Below are 12,184 nucleotides of genomic sequence, written 5' to 3' on the forward strand. Positions count from 1 at the left end.
TCTCTGTTTTCAAGGAGAATTTGAATCAACTCTTGAGTCGAATAACTCGTTGTACACAACGCTATATGATGACGATGACAAAAAGATGGCGATGACCATATGGGTGACGATGACGATAGCGACGATGACGATGATGATGATCACAATGACGATGACGTTGGAAATGTCTTTTACGATAGCGATGACGATAGTAAAGATTATGCCGTTGACGTTTGCGACGACGTTGACGCTTGCGATGACGAAGACGTTGAATATGGCGATCACAATATAGCGATGACGATGAGAATGACGAGAGTGGTAGCGTTGACGATGACGATCGCGATGACGATGACGCTGTCGATGACGGGGACGATATCGATCATGGTGATTGTTAAGATGAAGAAACTATAAACAGACCCCGCAAACAGATTCAAACAATAACAAAAAGTACGGTAACTTGTAAATACCGATGTGCATGTAGTACAGGAAAATCACAATTTTCTAATAAAGAATGAAATGGCTTTCAAACAGCACGGTATAGTACATGTAAGGAGAAACATGAGAGAGAGGGGGGGGGGGGAGAGGTGGGGGAGGGGAGTTGGGGTTACACTTCATATCTATAAAAGCTCAAAATGGAAACCTATACTTGAAATAAGATGAGTCACGTCACTCCCTTTAAAATAACTTTGTGCGGCAGTTTACCATTTTCCCCGCAAGTTTAATATATAAGTTTTAAACATAAAATTGAATCAAAATAATAAAGTTAAAGAAAAGAGGAAAAGTGAAAGCAAAACACTGAGATTAATGAAATCTATAGAAACATTTTATTCAACAAAATGAACGTGGAAATGAAACGATTGGGTTTTGCTTTCGTAATTTATCGATCACACTACTTACTCAAAAAAAAAAAAAAATAATAATTGGGATATGTTTTTGTGGTTATAATTTTGCGTCATTCATATGACATGTACCTTGGTAGACAGCTTAAAGCGCCAGCCCACTGCCCCGACTAATCACGACCCGACGCAACATGATCATGTTTATTCATGGTAAATCGTGGGTAGTCGGGCAGTGTTCGTGGGTTTTAAGACTGTGACTGCTCATGCATTTGTCAGTTGTCAGTTACGTCGGCTTCAGTCGGGAAAGTTGAACACGTAGCGTTTTCCCGACTGACAGCTGTGCAGTGTGCGGTGGTTCACGACTAATCCTGCATAAATTTTACCCCAATGCAACAAATAACGGGGTACTGGATTTTCTTGTGATTTTTAAAATGAGATCCGGCCGATAACAGCAAACATGCAGGTAGTTGGGTGCTCTCGGATCCAGTCGGTAACATGGTGTGCAGAGAGAGAGAGGGAAGGGGGGGGGGGGGATCAATGGGGGCTTCAAGACAATATAGAGAACTAGGTCACGGCGGTACACTTGAGTTCGGGTCGCATCAATCGGACAGTGTTTGGCGGGCCGAACGCACAGTAAAGTTGTTGAATATTCATAATGTCCAAGTCTACGGGCGGCTGGTCCAAAGAGGTCAAACATTGGCCAATTGTTTTATAGGTAATGCTGAGGTTTAATCTACAATAACATACACTAAAGCAATTAACTAAAAGACGGGTATATATGATATCTCGGTAAATGTATCGAAGCATATTTTCACAATATCTATATTGCCTATGTATATACTAATCATTAATATATGAAATATTGCCTTTATATATTTAATTGCTTTAAAGACGGACCATGAAGGTATCCGTATATAGCTATCATGTGTGCAATTGCCCAGGGACCTGCTAATTTAATATGGGTGCAATTTCACGTGGACAACTATAACAAGGCTTGCTGGAACCTTTTTCCAAGCATTCGGAAGATCCATCAACTGAAAAAGTTTCACAAAATTCATCGGCACGTTAAGGGTAAGTTCCGTGGCAATTTGTTACATTAAACATTTCGCACTTCTTCGTAGAAATTAATTTAAATGAAGCAAACCACAATAAGAAAAGTCTAATGATGAGAAGAAGAAAGAATAGTCTAAAGGAATCCATAATTCGGGACTAAAAATGTGTTGTCACCGTTGTTAGTTTTTAATTACTTATTCTTGATTCTAATTCTAAGGGCGAAAAACTCTTATTTTCTCTTTAGTTCCTTCATCAATAGAGGGAGTTTATTTTAAATTTAAAACGTAATTCTACACTAGTTTATTTGAATTTGTGTGACTTGAAGTATAACAGATTAAGATTTGTTTTCTATCTGTTTCCAATTTCTTATTCATTCTTTTATTTTGAATAAAAAATATCTTCTGTGATTAAGGCAAATAGTTCGAAATTAAATCAATGATTCTTCTTTTATGTAATAAAGATTGAAAGCAAAAAAAAACAAAACAAATGTGACGAAAACAAATTTCATTGCAGATTATATTCCTCGGAATTGACACAATGATTCGTATCGCATTTTGTTTCTTACTCTTGGGCGTCTTGGCAAATGCGCACCATGGAGGATCACATGATGAGGACGATCACCATCATGAGAACTCTGTGGATGCCACTCTTAGTCCTCAGGGGGTACTAACGGTGCTCTTTCACGGTAAGCATCTCGATCAAGAACATATTAACGGAAGTATAATTCTTGCATCGTTCTTAGTTTACACGAAAATATTTAACAGCGTTGCCACTTCTTTTATAGTTTAACTGCATATATATATATATATATATATATATATATATATATATATATATATATATATACATATATATATATATATAAATATATGTATATATATATATATATATAACTATGGATCCTACCTTATATATATATATATATATATATATATATATATATATATATATATATATATATATATATATATATATATATATATATATATATATATATATATATATATATATATATATATATATATATATATAATATTAGACACCCTAATAAACTAAAGCTATGGACATTTATTGTCTGTCCAGAGGTTCGAAACCAGTAAGGAAGAAGGTCATAATTCCACTGTAGGCTTTTGCCACCTGTATTGAACAATGCTAGTCAATGCTAGATCAATGCTAGCAATATATTTAGGCCTACACAATACTCTTAACCTTTTTCTCACGACTGAAAGTCTTTTCGATATCCCATGCATGCAGTAGGAACTGACAGTTTAAAACGCTCAAAAACAGAGACGATAGAAGGACGATCTATAGTAACAAACAGAGAGAAAAAAAACAAACAATGAAGCATGCTTTAATGCGTCATAGAAGATATTGACTACCAGCGATAGGCAGGATATCCTATATCAGTTCCCTCCCCCTTCCTCCTCCATTCCCTCTCTCACTCACCCGCAAAAGAAATTACTTATCAATTTGTCCCTTTTACTTTATAGCGCCTTCAGACGAAACCTTTACTTCCGTTCAATTTGAGGTGGACGGTGTCGGGACTGCCAGTGATGACACTGGAGGTAGGAATGCATTTCATACTGAATATTTCAATATACATATAGATAGATAGATAGATAGATAGATAGATAGATAGATAGATAGATAGATAGATAGATAGATAGATAGATAGATAGATAGATAGATAGATAGATAGATAGATAGATAGATAGATAGATAGATAGATAGATAGATAGATAGATAGATAGATAGATAGATAGATAGATAGATAGATAGATAGATAGATAGATAGATAGATAGATAGATAGATAGATAGATAGATAGATAGATAGATAGATAGATAGATAGATAGATAGATAGATAGATAGATAGATAGATAGATAGATAGATAGATAGATAGATAGATAGATAGATAGATAGATAGATAGATAGATAGATAGATAGATAGATAGATAGATAGATAGATAGATAGATAGATAGATAGATAGATAGATAGATAGATAGATAGATAGATAGATAGATAGATAGATAGATAGATAGATAGATAGATAGATAGATAGATAGATAGATAGATAGATAGATAGATAGATAGATAGATAGATAGATAGATAGATAGATAGATAGATAGATAGATAGATAGATAGATAGATAGATAGATAGATAGATAGATAGATAGATAGATAGATAGATAGATAGATAGATAGATAGATAGATAGATAGATAGATAGATAGATAGATAGATAGATAGATAGATAGATAGATAGATAGATAGATAGATAGATAGATAGATAGATAGATAGATAGATAGATAGATAGATAGATAGATAGATAGATAGATAGATAGATAGATAGATAGATAGATAGATAGATAGATAGATAGATAGATAGATAGATAGATAGATAGATAGATAGATAGATAGATAGATAGATAGATAGATAGATAGATAGATAGATAGATAGATAGATAGATAGATAGATAGATAGATAGATAGATAGATAGATAGATAGATAGATAGATAGATAGATAGATAGATAGATAGATAGATAGATAGATAGATAGATAGATAGATAGATAGATAGATAGATAGATAGATAGATAGATAGATATTCGCAGGCTACTTTCACCACCCCTCTCCTACCCTCCCCTCTCTCTCGGTCTCTTTTTTGTTTGTTTCTTTATTTTTATTGAATTTGTCTCCTTTCACTATTTCTCGTACTAATGTAATCGCAGTGTTTGGAGTGGCACGGGTATGGGGTTTATGCTTATAAGCTCGCAAATACAAGCAAATAAGCTATCTGGCAATCTCGATCATGAATCAGATTACACGATCTTCGGTATAGCTTTAATGCACACTACGGATATCGTTTATGAATATGTATATATGTATGGTATTTACTTTACACCGGTGAGTAAATTATGTACGGCGGTTTCTATAGGCGTCATTGTTGATTCCCAACTATCCTGGAGGGATTATACCAATCATGTATAGCCTGTCACGATTACACTTCTTGTTCTTCATAAGCTGTGTTTTGTTTGATATATGCTGTGAAAAACAAACAAACGAATAACCAAACAACAAACAATCAAATAAAATGAACTAAACTATATCATCACTGTTTCCTCTCTGTTCAATGCAGAAGCCCATGGAGATCATTTTGATTGGTCAGTTGACTTCACGGCCGGTACCAGTGGTCTCAGCCAGTGTGATGAAATTGACGTTGAAGTAACTGGATACTTCCCTGGAGGTAGCCGAGAGGAATTCGACGGCCATGTCGACATCTCTGGTAAGGAAAGTTTGAGTACCCGTGCACAATTAACTGTCGAGTGTCCACATAAGTACCATTGAGTGGTACGATTAAGAACCTATGCACTGCTATACTATTGAGTGTCCAGAGTAATACTATTGAGTACCCACTGTCATACCACTGGGCTCTTCTACTTAGTACCCACAAAGTACCCAATGCCATATACTATTATGTGTCCAGGGTAATACTATTGAGTACCCACTGTCATACCAATGGTGTTTCTACTTAGTACCCACAAAGTACCCAATGACATATACTATTATGTGTCCAGGGTAATACTATTGAGTACCAACTGTCATACCACTGGGCGTTTCTACTAAGTACCCACTAAGTACCCAATGCCATATACTATTATGTGTCCAGGGTAATACTATTGAGTACCCACTGTCATACCAATGGTGTTTCTACTATAGGTACTCACAGAGTACCCACTGCCTTACTATTGAGTGTCCAGAGTAATACTATTGAGTACCAACTGTCATACCACTGCGCGTTTCTACTAAGTACCCACAAAGTACCCAATGCCATATACTATTATGTGTCCAGAGTAATACTATTGAGTACCCACTGTCATACCAATGGTGTTTCTACTATAGGTACCCACAGAGTACCCACTGCCTTACTATTGAGTGTCCATGTAATACTAATGAGTACCCACTGTCATACCACTGGGCTTTTCTACTTAGTACCCACAAAGTACCCAATGCCATATACTATTATGTGTCCAGGGTAATACTATTGAGTACCTACTGCCATACCAGTCAGTGCTAGTACTAAGTACCTACGACCGTACACCTAAGTACCCACGTACGAAAAGAAAAGTAAACAAATTGATTGAATTGATCCCCCTCCCCTCAAGCCACTTGTGCTAAGAGTTTGTTACCACCAAGTAGCCTTGTCTTATTACATTTAATCCTCATATAGATGTAATTCTTGTATCATATAGTTATTATTTCTATCATTTCTTTCATCAGGTCCCAACTGTTAGTTTTCCGGCTGTTGGTGAACTGTACAACATGTCATGCAACAGCATGCGCACGAGTACACATATAAGTATTAACATGGATATAGTAGTACTCCGGTATTAGCAGTTTGGGTTATTGTAATATGATAGTCGGTTACTTATAACGGTGTTGGGGTACATATTGCATTTTTTTAAATGAACGTTTAATTACACACCTGACTCAATCTTTATATTACATATATTATAGTGTCTTTCATCCGTTTTCGTACATATATACCTACCTCGATATTCTTTGGATCCATGCCTGTTGTTGATAAGTAATAATTCACACATTGCTTCTCAGTTCGGTCTTGGTCAGACTGCATGCCCTGCACGGTGATTCGACGGTCATGAATTCAACGGTATCCAGCACCAAAGGGGCCAGATGCATATATAGTAATTGGAGGTGGGAAGGATCACCAAACAGGGAATTTATTGTCACTTTTTATTCACATGGGATAACGCGCTCGTCATCATTAAACAGCAATGTAGTCCCTCGACATTTGATCCATGGCGCATTCACATGCAGCGTGCCTCTCGTGTCTAAAGACGAGCGGGTTATCGGCAATTTGTGCATCCCTTTGCCTCGGCAGAAGCAGGGGAAGCATAGGTGACGTCACATCCCTTTTTTCGAGTGTACTACAAAACATAAAAAATGCACTATACATAAGGGTTGAAATCATGGCACCATTTGCATCTAAACGTTCTTACCGTAGCTCTAAGCTGGTCCTATATATCTATATTTTGCCTATATAAACGCATATATATATGCCTATATATGCCTATATATGACTATATATATGACTATATATATATATATATATATATACCCCCAGGTTCATCGCTCCCAACCAGGGGACAATAGTCTTTAGGGGAGCGGGGGTGCTTCGGCTGTAATGAGGTCAACTACCTGCACCGCGATACTCGAGTCGTTATACGCACATATCAACAATGCGCCTCGTGACGTAGAAGGACCCTACTTTACTACTGCTGCATCTACTGGCTCGTCTGAGTCAACGCACAAACAAACAGAATAACACATAAAGCATATATATAGTTATGCAATATATATTCATAACTAAGAAGTAAGAAAGAAAGAGAAAAGAGGATAGCAATGGAGATAAACAAACTGTCACTAGTTGTCATAAACAATTGACTATAAAAACACAGTCAATCCCATCTCAGGATGGATCACTAGTTGGGGGATGGGGCTCACTCCCTCTCTTGACCCTCTCGACCGTCTGTCAGATCCGGGGAACATCATGGCCTGGTGGTGAGGGGCATCTTAAAACCAGGGCGTTAGTCACGCCTACCCAAACCCAAAGGACCTGTATATAGAAATTATAGAGTAATTTCTAGTGATGATGTCTCTGACATCTTTTTGACCACTGGGGGCTGTCAAGTGAGTGGCACAGATCGCTTACTTGCTTACTTACTTATGTCTAGTATTACGCTGTTTCCACCGTAAGGTGCTTCAGCAAGCCAGGGGCGAAAGCCGGTAAAAACTGGCCGGTAAAAACTAGACTCCAAGGTTTGAGAGAACTGGAAATTTTGAGATTATGGAAAATATTAACTTTGTGGGCCGGGTCGCGAATATTTTTTTTCCCAAACTGAACTGACACTAAAATTATTTCCTCGATTCTGATTGGCTCTCAGCGAGCACGTCAAACGTCAAACAGCGAACAAGTCAAAAGACACAGACATATCGTCAAAATGCCTATTTTGTGTACACTCACTGGCTGGCACACACTCGCTCGCCGTCTTCATGGCCACTGCATATTCGACTAGGCCTATCATGATTCATTGACTGAATACATGTTGAATTTATGATTATAAAACCAGTAAACGTATCGCAACTCCGAATGTACACAAACACCTCGTACATATGTACATCGGCTACATGTATACAATTACAAATGCTCCGTGTTTTATTGTGTTGTATACTATGTACAGTACAATAGGCTACAGTACATGTGTTGTGTAGAGCGGAGTCAAGCGAGTAAACAAACGATCGGGGACCGCCTATAATGGTTGCCGTAGTTGGGAATAGTTGCTTCACTATATACTTTCGTTCATATATACCTACCAAAAGTTCTGGCATTTGCTAGTGTGAATATCTTGAATTTGATCGTCTTGATCATACTGATATCGACAGAGTATTGAGGGATCCATGTTGAATACTAAAGTATATCACGTGCTCGCTGAGAGCCAGTGAATCGAGGAAATCATTTCAGTGTCAGTTCAGTTTGTGAAAAAAATATTCGCGGCCGGGTCGGAGAGAAACATGACAGGAAGTTGACAAGGAGGAAAAGTACATGATCGGAATGGTTGGTTCTTCGGATGGTTCGGACGGACGTCACAGAGGATACGAGTTGAAGGTGATGTAGCTGAAAACTTTTGGCTGGTTTCTGAGATGGAATTAAATGTCTTCTGAGAGTTGGGGGTCCCAAATTTCCAGATCCAGGCCGGCGAGTGGACTTGCATAAAGGACGAACGGTGTTTGTTTTAGCTGATTCTTGGTGAGTTGGTGTAGGTGGTGTGTAGGAACTGCGACTCTGTCTAGGAATTTATCCCTTAGTGGCACGGTTTAATCTTTCGATGACTGATGGAATGTCGGCGATGGCTGTTATTGTTTCACTGTCTGTGTCCTGTGACATGTGGTAGGCTATTCTGCATGCTCTGCGCTGTGTGGCTTCGAGTTGTTCTGTGTTGTTTGTGGTGATGTGAGCCATGGCTGGTGCTGCATATTCGATGGTAAACTGGCCATCTTATAGAGCCAGGGGACAGTATCCTAAAACAATACAAATTCCTGCCCAGCCCAAATAAGGAGATAAATGAAGCAGCTGTTCGACCTATTCATTATGGGAAAACACCAACATTTGTCAATAAACACTAAGACAACAGGTGTAAACAACTTAGTGACGTAGTCCCAGAGAAAGAGTTCATACACAAAGAGGTGAACACTGGGTCACCTGTTTGCAGAAGATATCTCTCACTCTGGGGACAGCTTGGCTCGCTAATGGGTCAAGTGGTGGTTTTACTCTCCGCTACACGTGGAGGACAAAGCAATATCCAAGAATACAGGCTTAGTCATTAAAACTCCCTGCAATGAAGTGACAGGCCATAGAGCACCCGAGAACTTGTAGGGGGAACCTATCATAGGGAGGGGGATTCTAAATTTTAGTACTTCCTAATTTACCACAAAATAAGGGGTGCTACATATACATATATATATATATATATATCTGGATCCACCGTCGGTCACCCTCCCCTCTCAGTGGCGACGAGAGCTTTGTAGAGAGAAGGAGGGGGGGGGGGGAATAAACCATGGAGCCTCCTTCCTGAAGTCTTCACTTTCCCTGAAGTATATTATAAATTGATAAAATGCCTTTTTTTAATCCAATAATTCCCCGGTCAGCTTACAAATACTGACCGTAACCCCTGACCCACCTGCCGTCTGAAAGGCTACTTTATAGTTGGAATTAGGTGAAACACACATGTAGTAAAATAAAAGGAAAGGAACTTTTAGAGTTTTATCTTTTAGGTTTTAATGACAGATAAACGCACCACCAAGAAATCCCGATTTAATCCCCCACCCAAACCCACCCGCACCCTCACCATTTGGTATTCATTATCACTAACTCTTTTCCAGATCCGTACCTGTCCCGAAAAGCAATAACAAATATATGACACGTGTGATATGATATCCATTTCGTTATAAGTAGGAAAATGAATCCCCCCCCCCCAAAAAAAAAAAAAAAAAAATGGGACTTGCATTATCTTGACAATCGAACAGATAAGGAGGTGTTCCATGAAGACCTTTTATTAATGATAACACTTTTTCTGGATTTGGTGACAGATGTTTCACTCTCGAAGAAAAACAAATAATCAAATACGGACTTGCGTAAGAAACCATCCTTCGTTTTTTCTCTACACAGTATTAATTTTATTCTTAAGGAAAGACATGACTCTCGCCCCCTTGTTCTCATGACATGAATTCCGTTTATGGCATTTGTTAATACATAGATATTAAGAGAAAGAACAGACAAAGCAAAACAGAAATAGAAAACGGTTTGGATGTTGATGAGTCTACTTGGTACAAAGTGCGCAAGTCAGTTCATACCCGCTTACGTAAGGACCGCAGGGCGATCCACCGGAAGAGGTACACTTGACCTCAACAGGAATAAACGGTGCAAAATCGTCGGCGTGATAGATATACCCTCTCTGGCAGTGGGATCCTTGTCGAGGCACCCGTACTGAACCCTATGGTGTTCATATTGCCACGAGGAACTATAGTGCCACAAGGAACTGTGCCACAATGAACTATGTTGCTATGGTGCCACAAGGAAGCCATAGTACTCACGCGTCCAGTTACATTGACAAGACACACGGCCGGGAATCACCAGGGCTGTAGACCGGCTAGTGGACTCACACACTACACACGGAACGTCGTGATCAACAATTGACTTGACGAGATCAAACTCTGACCTATACTCCACAGTCGAGATAAAGCTTCTTCTGCTTTGAATGCCACTCTGTGGCTGGTAGTTCTTGGTCGAATGGCATGCATAGGTAGTTGCTGCCCCCCTACATCTTCGTACCCTGGCACACCTACGAAACCTGCATATACTACTTCAGCTGTGGCTGGGCATTCGGTACGGCCCCACCGGATGTAAACGGCACCACCAGATCTTTCCATATTCACTGTCAAACCAAAACCAGTGTGTTGTGTTGTGTTGTTTTTATAATGATAGGAACTCATATAATGTTAATTACTTTGGCGGGCCATATGTATCGGATCAATGGGAATCGACAAGTATCGACTTAAATCGACATATGCCAATTTAAATCGATATCCGTCACAATTTGATGGCTGGTGACCCAAATGATCTTTAACCTCCCCAGAAATTATAGGCTCTTCTACTTAATGTGGTACTCCCTACACACCAAACATGGGATTGGTCCAAGCTTCCCTTCTCGATATATCGTGTGTACAAGCAAGGCGTCACACACATACCCATACACACACCCATACACTCATACATATACTCATCCGCATGCATGACTGCAAAGGTTACGATTATCATCGAAACCAAAACTAGAAGAATGAGACTAGATGAGTCTCAAGTAATAATACCTTTAAATTATACAAAAGTTCAGTTTCTTTATCAATGGCCGTACGACTAAAAATACTTTACAACTAGAGCGCAGGCGGCTAGTTCTGGTATACCTGTGGACACGAATTAAGTAGGTAAGTATTATAAGTATGGCAAGGCTATTTGCAAGTTGGGAGTAGAGCTTTGAACTTGATGCACGCTTTAACAGGCAGTAAGTGTAAATCATGATGATGGATTGGAGTAACATGAGGCTTAGATCTGGCCTTTGAAACTGATGTTCATTAGGTGAAGATTCCTGAGGCCATCAAAAATTGTCCAAGATTAGGGGGACACAAAATGGGTGTACAAGCATGTTTATTTATCCAAATAGTTCCAGAATTTACCAGTGTCTCGAAGAACTAAAGAGGGTGATATACATATATTATTAAAATGTTGAATCATGATTAGATTGATAAAATATAAACAAAAATTAATATAAATAAATATTACTCTCAGAATGTCTATTTTTTTTTTTTTTTTGCAATCGCACCCCCCCCCCCCCCCACCAAAAAAAAAGTCCACCAAATAAGGCACCGTCATGTCTGTTTTATATTTATCAACGTGTACACTTACTTTAGTTTATACTTATTGTAAACGTTTATTATTTTACCATATAGTCTTCTGTTTCTATTGTGTACTATAACATCTTCATTGTTTCCCTTCACATGATTTTCGGGTAACTTCATCGCTTCTTTATGTTATCACTCACTGTGTTGTGTGTGTGCTATAGTGTCGTTGAGTGGTGTATTTCTGTACTATCTTCATTTTGTGACTTTTGGCGGTCCATATGAGCTCATGTCATACGAGTCTACTAATAGCTAGAAACTTGGCATGATCGATCCGCT

General features: G+C 38.5%; 1 protein-coding gene across 1 annotated transcript; it reads left to right on the plus strand.

Moving 5' to 3' along the window:
* The first annotated feature begins 1,741 nt into the window (after positions 1 to 1,741).
* On the plus strand, positions 1,742 to 6,374 carry LOC139977546 (uncharacterized). Its single transcript, XM_071986925.1, has 5 exons — positions 1,742 to 1,889; positions 2,385 to 2,556; positions 3,362 to 3,436; positions 5,013 to 5,159; positions 6,155 to 6,374. The coding sequence occupies exons 2-5, from the start codon at positions 2,409 to 2,411 to the stop codon at positions 6,166 to 6,168; spliced, it is 384 nt and encodes a 127-aa protein (XP_071843026.1). The 5' UTR covers positions 1,742 to 1,889; positions 2,385 to 2,408; the 3' UTR covers positions 6,169 to 6,374.
* The last annotated feature ends 5,810 nt before the right edge of the window (positions 6,375 to 12,184 follow it).

This window comes from Apostichopus japonicus, chromosome 2 (genome assembly GCF_037975245.1).
Source record: "Apostichopus japonicus isolate 1M-3 chromosome 2, ASM3797524v1, whole genome shotgun sequence".
Lineage (NCBI taxonomy): Eukaryota > Metazoa > Echinodermata > Holothuroidea > Aspidochirotida > Stichopodidae > Apostichopus > Apostichopus japonicus.